This window comes from Bubalus kerabau, chromosome 19 (genome assembly GCF_029407905.1).
Source record: "Bubalus kerabau isolate K-KA32 ecotype Philippines breed swamp buffalo chromosome 19, PCC_UOA_SB_1v2, whole genome shotgun sequence".
In the NCBI taxonomy this organism is placed as follows: domain Eukaryota; kingdom Metazoa; phylum Chordata; class Mammalia; order Artiodactyla; family Bovidae; genus Bubalus; species Bubalus kerabau.
In genome coordinates, this window is record NC_073642.1 from 59,985,345 (window position 1) to 60,000,159 (window position 14,815).

The window sequence follows — 14,815 nt, forward strand, 5'->3', positions numbered from 1 at the left end:
TCAGATATACAATGTTATTTAAAAGAAGAAGAGAAAGAAACAGAGAAAAAGAAAAAAAGAAAAAGAAAAAAGGGTCACAGAAATTATAAAAAAAAAAAAACTATAGGTACAAAATTGATAACAAATACCAAAAAGCCAAAATTAAAAATCTAGAGCAGAGTTTGGAATTTCAAAAATACAATGTTAAAGAAAAGAAGGAAAAAAAATAAAAACAAGGTCAAAAAATTATAAAAATATATATATATCAAGTTTACTTTAAAAAAAAAAGGGTCTTCTTTTTTTTTTTTGCAAAGTAATCGGTTATAAAAGTGAAAATTAAAGGAATAATAGAGGACTTAAAATTTTTTTTTAATTAAAAAAATAATAAAAGAAAGAAAGAAAGAATGATCGTAAAAATAGTAAAAATATATCTAGGACTTTCTCCGGTTTTGTTGTGAGTATTGTGGGTTCAGTTCATTTTTGGCTAGTTCCTTGGCCCGACTTATATTTCTCAAGATCTATAGGCCCCTTCCTATGTAGTTGGTACTTACCAGAGGGTTTTAATATATTGCCTGTAGCTTCCAAGGCGGTTCCCTCTGTTATAGCTTCTTCTGTTTGCTGATCTCTTCAGTGTCTGGTTTCTGCCCTGACACAAAGGGGACGGTGGAGGACACTTTTTTTTTTTTTTTTAGGCTCACTTGTTCAGTCGCGCTGAGGGGAGGGAGGGAGGGATGCTGCAAACAAATAACACTGGCGTGTGCTCGCAATGCCTCAGCCACACTGGGTCTGCCCCCCGTTCACGGTGCATGTAGCCTCCCTGCCCACGCTGCTCAGGCTCTAAGTTGCTCCGCCGGGAACCATCCATGGCCGGCCCTGGGCTGCCTGCACTTCCCAGGTCCAAGCTGCTCAGGTTCAGGCACTCGGGTAGTCCTCAGAGGCGCAGACTCTCGGTTGGGCCTGTGTTTTGTGCCCTTTCCAGATCCGAGCAGCTCAGATGATGAGGTGTTTGGCGCGCGTGATTGCTGCGACTTATCGCCTCCCTGCCGCTTGGTTATCTAGGTGTGCAACCGGCGCACCTTCTCAGGCAGATGTTGACCGTCCAGACCCCCAAGAAGTTTTAGTTAGCAAAGAAGCCTGCTTACAGTTTTATAGATAATGTCTCTCTGGGCTGTGATTGTCCCCTTCCGGCTCGGGCTGCCTATCACCGGAGGGGGATGGTCTGCCGCCAGCTATCTCTGTTCAGTCCTTTGTTCCGTGCGTGGGCCTGGCGGTGTCTTAGGTTAGGGCTGGCTTTTCGCGTGGCAGATATCCCACAGTTTGGTTTGCTAGCCCAAATTATTTCGCTCAGATAGCGCTCGGGGTATTCAGGCCAGATCCTTGCGATGCAGCCTGCGCCACGCCTCCCTGCCCAGCCCCCGCTTGCTAATGGCAGATGCAGGTGTCTGCGCTGCTTCTCCACTGGGGGAGTTACCGTAGGGCTCGCAATGTGCGGGTTTTAATTGTTTATTTATTTTTCCTCCCTGTTATGTTGCCCTCTGTGCTTCCAAGGCTTGGCACAGATTCGGCAGTGAGAAGGTTTCCTGGTGTTTGGAAACTTCTCTCTTTTTAAGACTCCCTTCCCAGGACGGAACTCCGTCCCTCCCTCTTTTGTCTCTTTTTTTGTCTTTTATATTTTCTCCTACCTCCTTTCGAAGACTTGGGTTGCTTTTCTGGGTGCCTGATGTCCTCTGCCGGCATTCAGAAGTTGTTTTCTGGAATTTACTCGGCGTTTAAATGTTCTTTTGATGAATTTGTGGGGGAGAAAGTGTTCTCCCCGTCCTACTCCTCCACCATCTTAGCTCCTCCTCCTCCACTTTCACTTTCATCAAGAGGCTTTTTAGTTCCTCTTCACTTTCTGCCATAAGGGTGGTGTCATCTGCATATCTGAGGTTATTGATATTTCTCCCGGCAATCTTGATTCCAGCTTGTGCTTCTTCCAGCCCATCATTTCTCATGATGTACTCTGCTTATAAGTTAAATAAGCAGGGTGACAATATACAGCCTTGATGTACTCCTTTTCCTATTTGGAACCAGTCTGTTGTTCCATTTCCAGTTCTAACTGTTGCTTCCTGACCTGCATTCAGGTTTCTCAAGAGGCAGGTCAGGTGGTCTGGTAGTCCCATTTCTTTCAGAATTTCCCACAGTTTCTTGTGATCCCCACAGTCAAAGGCTTTGGCATAGTCAGTAAAGCAGAAATAGATATTTTTCTGAACTCTCTTGCTTTTTCGTTGATCTAGCAGATGTTGGCAATTTGATCTCTGGTTCCTCTGCCTTTTCTAAAACCATCTTGAACATCTGGAAGTTCACGGTTCATGTATTGCTGAAGCATGGCTTGGAGAATTTTGAGAGTAGAGGTTAGACTATCAAAAAAAGAATATTAAAAACCCAAAACAAAATCAATCACAAAAAATAAAATATATATATATATATGGAATTTGCTTTAAAAACAGTGTCTTTTTTTGCAAGGTAATAGGTTATAAAAATGAAAATTAAAGGCGTAATAAAGAATTTAAAAATTTTTAAAAATTTAAAAGTGATAGTAGTAAAAATATATCTAAGAATTTCTCTGGAGCTTTTGTGGGCAGTGTGGAGTCAGTTCAGTTTCAGATAGTTCCTTGTTCCAGCTTGTATTTCTTCTCAAGGTCTATGCTGATGCTAAGTCACTTCAGTCATGTCCAACTCTGTGCAACCCCATAAATGGCAGCACACCAGGCTCCTTCGTCCCTGGGATTCTCCAGGCAAGAACACTGGACTGGGATGCCATTTCCTTCTCCAATGCACGAAAGTGAAAAGTGCACGAGAAGTCGCTCAGTCATGTCCGACTCTTCGTGACCCCATGGACTGCAGCCTACCAGGCTCCTCTGTCCATGGGATTTTCCAGGCAAGAGTACTGGAGTGGGTTGCCATTGCCTTCTCCATCTCAAGGTCTATAGGCCCCTTCCAATGCTTAGTCAATGTTAACTACAGTTCTAATCTGTTGGACCTGTCCTTCCAGAGCAGTTCCCTCTTCTTTGTTTTTTTGGCTTCCTCTCTTTCCAAGCCTCTTCAGTGCCTAATTTCTGCCCTGACACAAGGGGGCGAAGGTGCTCACTCTATTTAGGCTCACTTGTTCAGCTGTGTTGTTGGGAGGGAGGAACACTGCAAACATCACTGCGTGTCAGGAGTGCTTAAAGTGTGTGGACCACACTGAGTTTGTCCCAGCTCACAGCGGCATGTGCTTCCCGGGTCTACACTGCTCAGGCTCCAGGTTGCTCTGCAGGGGCACTGTCCAAAGCAGGCCTGCGTTCCGTGCACTTTCCAGGTCTAAGCTGCTCAGGTTCAGTTTCTCGTGTACTCCACAAGGGCACAGATTCAGCTGGGCATGCGTTTTGTGCCCTTCCCAGATCCGAGCAGCTCAAGTGACCAGGTGCTTGGTGAGTGCACTGTCCCATATGGGCTATGCATGTTAATCACCTCCCCGGTCCCAGCTGCTCTGTTTCCGGCCCCCCACACCCACCCCGGAGAGCACCATCTCAGGTGTGCTGTGTGTCTCCTCTGGGGAGCTGATCTCAGGCTGTGACCCTCCTGGTGGATGTCAACCGTCCAGGATCCCAGGAAGACATGGTTAGCGACTGAGGGCCTGCTCACAGGTTGCTGGAGGGTGCCATCTCTGGGGCTGAGACTGCCCCTTGCCTTCCAACTCTGGCTGTGGCTCGCCTGCCTCTCTGCCTCCGGTGGTGGGGGAGGGGCCTGTATGCAGGCGGCTAGCTTTCCTTTGGTGTTCCCTCAATCCTTTGTTCTATGAGAGGGCCAGGTTGCACATTAGGTTAGAGCCTTTTGCCGGAAAGTTCTCTCTCTCTCTCTCTTTTTTTCTCTCTGCATATCCCACAGTTTGGGTTGCTGTCTCACCTAAATTCCCTCAGATTGTCCTCAGGGCATTCAGGCCCAGTCCTTATCCTAAGCATGCAGCCCATGCCTCCCTGTCCAGCCCCCACTTGCTGGTGGCAGAGGCGAGCATCTGGGCTACTTCTCTGCTGGCAGTTGTGGTTAGGTGCATATTCTGTGGTGTTTTATTTTTTCTTTTTCTCCTGGTTATGTTACCCTCTGAGATTCCAAAACTCTCCACAGACCTGACAATGAGAGGGTTTCCTGCTGTGTGGAAACTTCTCCTTCACTATTCCCTCCCCAGGATGGGTCTCTGTCATCCCTAACTCTTTTGCCTCTTTGTCTTTTATAAATTGTTCTACCTCCTTTGGAAGAGAATGGGCTGCGTTTCTGGGTGCCTGGTGTCCTCTGCCAGCATTCAGAAGTTGTTTTGTGGAAGTCATTCAGCGTTCAAATGATCTTTGGATGAATTTGTAGGGGAGAAAGTGGTCTCCCTGTTCTATTCCTCCGCCATCTTGGGACCGTGCTCCAAAGTACACTTTTTTTCCCTCTCACCAAGATAGAATATTATTTTCCTCCTGACTTACATCTAGGGTTTGTTTTCCAGACTAATAAGATAAAACCATCAAAAATTATTGTTGTTCAGTCTCTAAGTAATGTCCGACTCTTTGTTACCCCATGGACTGCAGATTGCCAGGCTTCCCTGTCCTTCACCATCCCCCCAAGTTTGCTTAAACTCATGTCCATTGAGTCGGTGATGCCATCCAAACATCTCATCCTCTGCCTCTTACTTCTCTCCTCCTGTTCTCAATCTTTCCCAGCATCAGGGTCTTTTCCAGTGAGTTGGCTCTTTGCATCAGGTGGCCAAAGTCTTTGGAGCTTCAACTTCAGCATCATTCCTTCCAATGAATATTCAGGCTTGATTTCCTTTACGATTGACTGTTTTGATCTCCTTGCAGTCCAAGGAACTCTCAAGAGCCTTCTCTAGCACCACAATTCAGAAGTATCAATTCTTCAGCATTCTGCTTCTTTATGGTCCAACTCTCACATCTTTATATAATTACTGGAAAAACCATAATGTTGACTATACACACCTTTGTCAACAAAGTGATGTTTCTGTTTTTAATATGCTGTCTAGATTTGTCATAGCTTTCCTTCCAAAGAACAAGTATCTTTTAATTTCATGGATGCAGTCACTGTTCACAGTGATTTGGAGCCCAAGAAAATAATATGCCATTGTTTCCACTATTTTTCCTTCTGTTTGCCATGAAGTGATGAGACTGGATGCTATGATCTTAGTTTTTTGAATGCTCAGTTTCAAGCCAGCTTCCCCTCTTGACTCCCATTAAATGGAAGGTGGATGTGGCAATGAGCCCTCTGGGACCTGGCAAAAAACATGAAGAATACAAGCAGACTGGATCCCTGACAAATTGGGATCACCATTTCAACCCACAACTGCTTAAATCAGGACAAGAGAAAAATAAACTGTAGTCTTGTTTTAGCCACTATTTTCTTTGGGGTTCTCTGCAACTTCAAAATGTACAGTCAATTCTGGAAATTACTGGAGACTCAAAGGGCACAGATCATGAATTCAGGACAGATGAGGCCAAACTCTTCTTTACCATCTCAGTGTCTTACTGTCAATGAACATCTATGAGATTCAGTAAGCGTGCAGCACTATGAAAAAGAAACAAAATTCTGTCCTACCAGAGCTTACACCTAGAGTTATTTGATTAACTCTTCATAACATGCCTCCCCCACCTCTTTCCAGAAAGTGAAGCGTTCTTATCTGCATTTTAGAGATAAAGAGATTAAAGTCCACGGATTTTCAATAAATATTGTGGGATCACACAGCTGGTAAGCAGTGCTATCTGGATTGACGCTTACCTCATTTCAAAGCCACACCCTCACCTCTAAGCCATCACTGTGCTGCTTCCTTCACAGTCATGTCCAACTCTTTGCAACCTCTTTGGACCTTAGCCTGCTGTGCTCCTTTGTTCATGAGATTTTTCAGGCAAGAATGCTGGAGCCCATTGCCATTTCCTGCTCCAGGCATCCTTCCTGACCCAGGGGTCGAACCCAGGTGTCCTGTATTACTGGCAGATTCTTTTCCTGCTGAGCCATCGGGGAAGCCCAACATCATTGTCAGTTGGTTGCAAACTATGCTTGGTAGAACCCCAGTGGTCCCCAGAAGTCTGGCAGGGATTGTCATGGCTGGAGGGATGTGACTATGATGGATGAAGGGACAGGTTTTTCCCATGAGCACAGAAAATACCTGAAATTATCTCATTGAGACAGCTAAGGAGACCTCAAGGTCAAGAAAGGAGGACAATCAGCTCTTAGGGTGAACCAATAATGAAGGACAGCAGGGTGATGTCCAAGTCACAGCAGGTCCCCCAAACAGATGGTGCTGGAGACCAGAGGCCCAGACACTGGTATTCCTGACACTCTTCCGGGACCTCGGACTCACAGCACTTCTGTGGGAGTGGGGGAGGAGTGCTTCAACTTACAAATCAAGCTGTAAACAAATAGTGTATTGCACACTCACACACACACTTCAAAGAAAAGTGACTAATAAAGAAACACAACACAATGCTAACTTGGATTTCTCTGGGCGCTAGCATTCTGGGAAATACTTTACAAGCCCTTCTCTACATTTTCAGGGTTTCTCCATGATCCTTAAAGAGGATATCAGACCAGGAATAAAACACTAATAAAACAGAGTCAATAACTCTTTAAAAAGAACAATAATTTGGAGTAGTTTTCAGTGATTCATTTGATGTTTTCTGAGTTGTCACATCTTCCTCAATGAGTATTTCAGAAACAGAAGAGAACTCTAACATGGGAAAGGTTTTTATGTGTGTTTATTTACTGGCTATTTTTTAAGGGGAAAAACATCTATTTCGGTAACTAGATTGTCTGCATAGACCTAATGAATCCTGTTACCAGAAATGTTCATCTGCTCATTTCCAGTCAGAGGCCTTGTTCCCTCCTACATTTCGCAAGCCAGAGAAGAGGTCTTTGCAGGATAAATAGACAAACGCAGTCATGAAACACCTGCATCCAGGCAGACGGTGACTTCGGATCCATTCCCCACATCCCGCTCTCACAGGCAGGTAATCCGTGATGCTCCCACACTGGGAGCCAAGGAACCCCTTTCCCTGGGTGGCTCGGGCCTCCATCAGTGGTCAGTAGAACCTGAGGCAGAAGGGAGGTGGGTGGATGTGTGTCCGATGCTCGTAGTGTTCTGAGTCCTCTGAAGACCAGTCCTCTCTCTGGGTCTCAGTGTTCATCCTGCAAAGGGAGGGATGTGCCACCAGGGCTTCTGGGGGCATTTCTGCTTTTGGGTCTTTGGGGTTGTAATTCGAGCCAGCTGTGCCCCATCCAGCTGTGCATCCAGCGTCAGGTCAGAGGTCCTCCGAGGGCCCTGCCTTGCCTGTCACAGGATGCTACTCTCAGATAGTTCTGGGGACAGAATTAGTGCACCAAGTCCCTCTGAGCAGAGGGGTCTCCAGGGGCGATTTCTGCACTTCACTATCTCTCCAGGACCCCTGGCCAGGCTAACTGTCAGGTGCGTCTGTTCGGCATTGGAGAGACAGGCTTCTCAGAGGCAGAGGCAACCCTCCAACCAGAACAGAGGAAAAAGCACAATTCCTCCAGGAATAAGTCTTGGAAAAAAATGGTTAACCTCTTTGGGAAAAAACCATTGTATCACTCCTGAGTAAACTAACGGTTTAGGCAATCGATCGCCTCTCTCCCCAGGCTTGTGTGAAGGCCTTTCCCTTGTCTCTGGACAAGAATCAGCTCAGCTTCCTTCCCTACACCCTCGTCCTCTCCCCTCCAGTCTCCTCCCATCTCTGCCTCTTGTCTGTCTCGCCTTCCCCCCTCCCACCCCAGCAGCCCTCTCTCTTCTGAGATGAGGGGCAGAGGCTGCAGGGAAACAGCCCTCTTTGCTGAGGTCACAGCTTTGACCTCAGTCTCTCCTGAGGCTTATGGCAGTTGCTTGGTCCTCTGTCCCCAGGGATCACAGTCTGGCTTGTAGAGTCCTAGAGAGGGTGGCCAGTGGAGGGGGTGACATGTCTGGAACTCCTCTTAGGAGCCCAGCACCTTCATCCTGTATGTCACCGGAGCCATTCCAAATGCTGGACGGAGGTGGGAACTGAGGATCAGAGAGGTTCAGTCTCGCTCGTCACCACACAGCACTCACAACTGGCCCAAACAAAATCCTCGACCAGGTCCTTAAGACTCTGAGCTCACCCAGCTTCTCCCCACTAGGAGGCCTTTCCCGGTTCTTGATGGAAACACCCTCCACGTGTCCACGTGGCAGGGGCTGAGCAGAATGCTCTGCCCTCCTTGTTCTTTACACCAGCCCTCCTCAGGGCAGCCAGGCTCCAGCACGGCTCCCGCTGACTGTGGCGGCCTCTCTCCTGAACCCTCACTGTGACCAGGCACCTCGACAGGAGAGCCTCCCTGAGGTCACACCCTTGTCCTCAGAGGTGGGGAGAGGTGCTCTGTCCTCTGATCACTGCAGGGCTCCTTCCTGGGGGGACAGAGAGGGGGCATGGTGGGAAAGGAGCCCTGCTTCCTAGGCCCCCTCTGACAGTGTCAGCTCCCGGGAAGAGGGAGATGGGTTCTCGCTGGACAGCACCTCACACCCATCACCAGCTTCCTCGCCCTGGAGCCAGGCACCCCAGGCTCCTCACCCTCACTCTCTCCACCGCTTGCTGTGTGACCTCGGAAAAGGCCCTTCCCCTCTCTGTGCCCAGTCTCTCCACTGGGGAAATTGCTAACGATCACAGCACTTGATCAAATGGTGAGAGGGAGCCCAGAGCCTCCTCATGTGTGTTGGGAGCCCAGCAGGGTGCCTACCCCTGGGAGGTCACAGACAGCAGGGTGGAGAGAAAAGAGACCACGGGGGACAGTGGCCGGGATTGGGACATCATCTGACAGGTGGAGACTGAAAGGAGCTTTGCTTTTCAGACATGAGGGAAGAGAGAATGTCCCCTTTCCTGGCTCTGGGGCTGCTGGTGGCTGGGATCTGCAGTGTCCACTGCCTCCAAGAGAATGTGGTGGTGAAGGACCTACACAGAAGGGTGGATGTCCGCACATTAGCCTCCAGCAACACCGACTTCGCCTTCAGCCTCTACAAGCAGTTGGCTTTGAAGAACCCCAATAAGAATGTCATCTTCTCCCCGCTGAGTGTCTCCATGGCCTTGGCCTTCCTGTCTCTGGGGGCCCGTGGCCCCACCCTGACAGAGATCCTGGAAGGTCTCAAGTTCAACCTCACAGAGATCCAGGAGACACAGATCCACCAGGGCTTCCAGCACCTCCTGAAGGCGCTCAATCGACCCAGCAACCAGCTGCAGCTGAGTGTGGGCAATGCCATGTTTGTGCAGGATCAGCTGAAGCTGCTGGACAAGTTCATAGAAGATGCCCATGTGCTGTACTCCTCCGAGGCCTTCTCGACCAACTTTGGGGATCCTGAAGCTGCCAAGAGTCTAATAAATGACTATGTGAAGAATAAAACCCAGGGGAAAATTGAGGAGCTGTTCAAGTACCTTTCCCCAAGAACGGTGTTGGTCCTGGTGAACTACATCTACTTTAAAGGTGGGTGCCCTGTTTGTCTCAGAAGGAAACACATGCTTAGTTTTGTGTCTTCAGAGCTACTTCTATTTCAGCTCAGCCAATTCTGTTGCTGGGCATTACAGAGGAGGACGTCATCAGTGAGGACAGCTTGGGCACTAAGACCCTGTCCCCGTCATAGTCTTTGTCTATTCGGGGCTTTTCTAAATCACATCTGTCATTGCAACACACAAGGGCTGGGGAGCTGTTAACCCTGTCTGAGCCACAGTGAAGAGAAAGTCACTCAGTTTAGTCTGACTCTGTGACCCCGTGGGCTGTAGCCTGTCAGGCTCCTCTATCCATGGAATTCTCTAGGTCAGAATACTGGAGTGGGTCACCATTCCCTTCTCCAGGAGATCTTCCCAACCCAGGGATGGAACCCAGGTCTCACGCATTGCAGGCGGATTCCTTACCATCTGAGCCGTAGAGAGCCTTATTATTCTCAAACTTGCCTGACTGCCTGGAGGAAGGAGCTTTCCTCTAAGGTCACTCTGGAGTAGCCGGGAACCCCAGCTTCTTTTAACACATACAAGGGAGGCCGGTGCTTTGTACACTGTGGGCTGTGTCTGACCTGTGCTCCCTCTAAGGGGACTTGGTCTCAGTGGGTGGAGTTGGGGCTGGTGGCCGGCTTCATGCTGTGACAGCCTCTGAGCAGCAGGCCAACTGCTATGGCCAGCAGCCATTACAGCTATGAGGGCAGCATTGGCAAGGGCAACCCCAGAGGGAAGCCTCAGGGAAGGACAATACCCGGGACAGACTCTTTTCCAGATTCTAGCTGGTCCAGGGCCCAGTCCCATTGGTAGAAACCCAACACTGCAAACCTCATCCTGGAAACTCATAAGGGGCAGAGTGAAGGCAGGAAGATTTCACACACAGGGCCAGCGGTGCTAAAGGAACACAGAATAAAGACACAGGGAATGATCCTGAGCGAGGGGGTGGTCGGGCGCCTAAGAGACACCTGCTGGGGGGACATATTCGCCCTGAACTGGGAACTGCCGGCAGAGCCCTGGGCAGCCCTCCTGGATCTGTATTTTCCTCTGTAAATGAAGCCATAGATTCCTAGTTCTCTGGAAAATTCTTAATAATCCAGGCCAGATCTAATATGTTTCTTCCTTGATTTTTCTGTGTTCTAATTTCCTACCACCCTGACCTGTCCCAGGACTATCTCCTCCCCAGGGGTACCCCACCAACCCAGCTTCCCCTCTCCTCCTGTCTCTAACCATGGGGACACAGGCAGGGGTATAAATGAAGCAGGAAGCAGGGGTGGGTATATCCTCCATGAAGCCCCAGGGCTCCAATCTCCCCAAGAAGCCCACCCCCCGACACTAAGGTCTCCCTCTTCCTTGGGGGACACCCAAGTCTCCTCCTCAGCCCTCTGGGTCCCTGTGTGGCTCCTGTTCCAGCCGGGCTCACAGGCCATGGGGACAGGTGTCCTCCCTACAAAGCCAACGACCAACGCCTGGTCACTAACATGTCCCCTTGAAGGACCAGGTGGTCCCATATCTCCCCAGGCCCAGCCTCTTCCCCATCTCTCCCTTGCCTCCACATGCCTGTTGACTTCACAGGTAGCACAACTAACCAGCTTTGTTTCATATCCCGCTTCCCAGTCCTGACCTGCGGGGTTCACCTCTGTCCCCAAGGGCTTACCAACCTGCCCAGGTGTACATGCACACTGAGAAGGCCCATCATAGAGGTACATGATATGGGGGGCCTCTGCCATGGGAGGGTCTTCCCCACTCAAGGACCAGGGCCGAGGAGGGAGAGACTGCAGCTCTTGCACTCACAGACTCTTCACCTGTCCCCCCACCTCCAGCCACGTGGAAGATCCCCTTTGACCCCAAGCGCACTGAGCAGGCAGAGTTCCACGTGAGCAAGAACAAGACCGTGGAGGTGCCCATGATGACCCTTGACCTGCAAACCCCTTACTTCCGGGATGAGGAGCTGGGCTGCACGCTGGTGGAGCTCATGTACACCAGCAACGACAGCGCCCTCTTCATCCTCCCCGACGAGGGCAAAATGCAGCACCTGGAAGCCAAGCTAACCCCAGAGACGCTGACGAGGTGGCGAAACTCCCTGCAGCCCAGGTGACTGTCCCCAGGACCCAGAGCTGTGGGTTCAGCTGCCTTCTTGGTCCTTCCCCCTCTTCCTGGACTCCTGACCCCCAGCAACAGGGCCTCAGGAATGTGCAGGGCAGGGGCAGGATGGGAGAGCCCATCCCACAATGACGTTGCCCTTTAAGCCTGCCTGGCTCAGTGCTTAAATCCTTCTGTAAGTTGATGACATCTGAAAGGGCAGGAGCTGAAGGTTCGCCTCACACTAAGAAGGGCTGAGTCGTGAGGACTCAACATGATACCCAGCACTCATGTTCTTCTCCCCACGACTCCTCCTTTTGAAGGTAGAAGAGTTGCAGAAACCAATATGCAAGAAACCAAGCACCACATTCAGAGAGTTGGAGAACTCAGGTTTATTATGCCGGTTGGCCCAGAGGAGTTAACACTCTAAGCTCTGAGCCCTGAACAAAGGGGTTACAGAGTTTTTATAGACAGACTGTAGCAGACTATAGTGGACAACACTAGCTGTTAATACGCTGGTTTAATCTAAGCAATTTCACGCACATGGGAAGAGAAGTCAAAATGGGGTGGAGGATGCCTGGCCTTTGCATGGACAGGCACGATGGGCTGGGCAACTGCCAAAAGCTGAACAAGGGAGAGTGCGATAAGCTCCAGTTCCTAGTATTCAAAGTCCCCACTTTCTGAGACTACGTGACCTATGTGATCCAGGCTTTGGAAGAAGCAAGCTGAGTTACAGAGGCAGAACGGGCAGGAGGTTATGTAAAATTTTAATTTTTCCTCTTCAGAAGGATTGAACAGAATCATGTGAGGGCCCAGGTGTGATGGGTTCTAAGGACCATATTTGCACTGTCTTTCCATTGTAGTCACTCATTTATTCACTCACCCAGTCAGCACTGGTTGAATAGGTTTACTGAGGACATACTATACCTCAGGGACTGACTTAGACCCTGTGGTAGGTCAGCAAATAAAATGCTAAATTCTCTGTCTTCATGGCACTCTATAATTGTGGAAGACAGACTGGAAATAAATATAAATTATTTGCTAGGTTGAAAGGGGACAAATAGGGAGGTGGGGAGAGTAAAGCACAGTAAAAGGGAGAAGAAAATTTTATCCAGAGGTAGTTTGTGATCATAAATAGGGTAGCCCTTAGGTGATGTTGCAGTGAGAGACTGAGCCTGCTGGATGTGTTGGGAAAAAGCATTTCTGGCCAAGGGAATAACCAGGGCGAAGCCTCTGAGGCAGGAGCGAGCCTGTTGTGGTTGAGGATTATTGAGGCCAGGGCAGGAGAGCAGAGGGAGTGAGAGGGGAAGCTGGGCAAGGTCAGGGCCCCCCTGAGGGTGGACTCAGGTCACTTGGGGCTTTGCAGACTCCTTAAGCTCCCCCTGCCCTGGTGCCTGCCTGGCATGTTAGACTTCTGCAGATTGGAATGGATACGAAACAAAATAAGGGTAGTTAGCCCAAGGGGTCTGGAAACTGAGAAAACAGAGTTCTTATTCCAGGGAGAAGGGGGTTGGTTAAGAGGAATTGTTGGAAGACCATGCTGTGAGGTGGGAAAAGGCAGACATCTTTTCAAGCAGGTGTTCAAATTTATTTTCCTTGTTTCCTAGACGAATACATGAACTCTACCTGCCAAAATTTTCCATCAAAAGCAACTATGAACTGAATGACACCCTCTACAAAATGGGCATTAAGAAAATATTTGGCAATGCTGACCTGTCAGGAATCACAGGGACCAGGGACCTGGTAGTCTCTCAGGTGAGTCTTTAAAGTGTGGAGAGTTCATCCTCCTATCAGAGCGCAAAATGTGGAGGCCAGACAGATGACAGGTCACATTGAATTTGTAAAATAATTGCTTTTCCTGCAACTCAGTCTCCCTCCCTGGGACTCCCCAAGCCCAGGAGAGCTGGGTTACAATCACGATGACATCAGGTCCCACCTTCCCTGAATTATAAAGTGATACAGAAGCCTGTCATTGGGAAGAACCCGGAGTGGAAACAGCAGTGGACCCCATATCAGGCTCCATTGTTCACTGCCTGTAGAGGGGAACGATCACATTTCTGCATCCCCCAACTTTTCATCTTTAAAAGGAGTGTATATTTGTTGGTTCTTGTTTGGTGCCTAGAGGAGCAGGTAAGAGGTTATAGGTACTAACAAAGTCTGTAAAGCAACCATGGTGAAAATGCACTAAGAGTAGGCGAGAAGAACACCCAGTGTCCTGGTGCTGTGATCCTAGAGGCAGAGAAGCCAGAGTGAATGGTGGGGTGGGGGTGGCTGGGCAGCCCTGCAGGCTTCCCTGCACCCCACCTGCCATAGGACCTGGTAAAGGAGGCACAGATGCTATGAGGCTCCGTGGTCTAGGGCTGGGAAGCCAATCCTAGGCAAGGGAGCTGAGGGCTCAGGGACATGTCACTTGGGCAGGAGAGGAGCAGAAAGCAGTGCTCACCCATTAGTTGCTTCGACATGGAGGGACTGTGGACAGTTGCCTGCAAGAAAAATGCCTTGACCTGGCCCCTCCCCATATAATAGGGGGAATTCGGAGGCAGCACAGTTTCTGGGTTAGGACAGTGAGTTCTTTGCCTCTCTGGTGTTGCACACATCACTCACAGACTTGGCTTTCAGTTTGCACATCTGTGTATCACAACTATACAAATAGTGGGCAGTTTGTTGGGAGGACAAATAAATAGAACAGACAGACAGCAGAGTGACAGTGGCAGGTGGGTTAATGTCAGCCCCTTCGAGGCACTAGGTGACTGCTCACCTCTGCCCACCCCGTCTCCGGTGGGTACTGCTCTGGTGTCCCCACAGGTGGTCCACGGCGCTGCGCTGGACGTGGACGAGGAGGGCACAGAAGGAGCTGCTGCCACGGGAATCGCCATAGAAAAACTGTCCTTTCAGAGAACCACTGTGCGTTTTGACAGGCCCTTTCTGATTGCCATAGCTCTCAAAGACACCCAGAGCATCATCTTTTTGGGGAAAGTCACCAACCCCAGTCAAGCCTAGAGCTCCGCTCTGAGTTGTGGGTGCCCTCCCTAAAGAGCAGGGTGCCCAGGGCCCTGGGTGCAGCCTGGCCCCTGGGCACTGAGGGTCCACCCTGCCTGTCCCCACCTGCTCACCTCTGGGAAGGTGACAGTGACGATCCTGGGGGCTCTACATGCACAGGGAGTCTGCGTCCTCTGGGTCACCTCCTGCTGTGAGGCTACACCCATCATGGGAACTTGGCTTATAACCTTTCAAATGTC

General features: G+C 49.6%; 1 protein-coding gene across 1 annotated transcript; it reads left to right on the top strand.

Moving 5' to 3' along the window:
* The first annotated feature begins 8,864 nt into the window (after positions 1-8,864).
* LOC129634112 (serpin A3-3-like) lies at positions 8,865-14,576 on the top strand. The gene is made up of 4 exons (XM_055556082.1): positions 8,865-9,489; positions 11,318-11,588; positions 13,184-13,331; positions 14,382-14,576. Exons 1-4 carry the CDS (start codon positions 8,865-8,867, stop codon positions 14,574-14,576), a joined length of 1,239 nt encoding a protein of 412 aa, XP_055412057.1.
* Positions 14,577-14,815: the final 239 nt, after the last annotated feature.

Excerpts from the sequence above, each read along its gene's own strand:
- LOC129634112 (XM_055556082.1), top strand. The coding sequence starts at position 8,865 with ATGAGGGAAGAGAGAATGTCCCCTTTCCTGGCTCTGGGGCTGCTGGTG. Across the intron at positions 11,589-13,183 it reads CGAAACTCCCTGCAGCCCAG|ACGAATACATGAACTCTACC; the intron begins GTGACTGTCCCC and ends CTTGTTTCCTAG. Across the intron at positions 13,332-14,381 it reads GGGACCTGGTAGTCTCTCAG|GTGGTCCACGGCGCTGCGCT; the intron begins GTGAGTCTTTAA and ends GTGTCCCCACAG.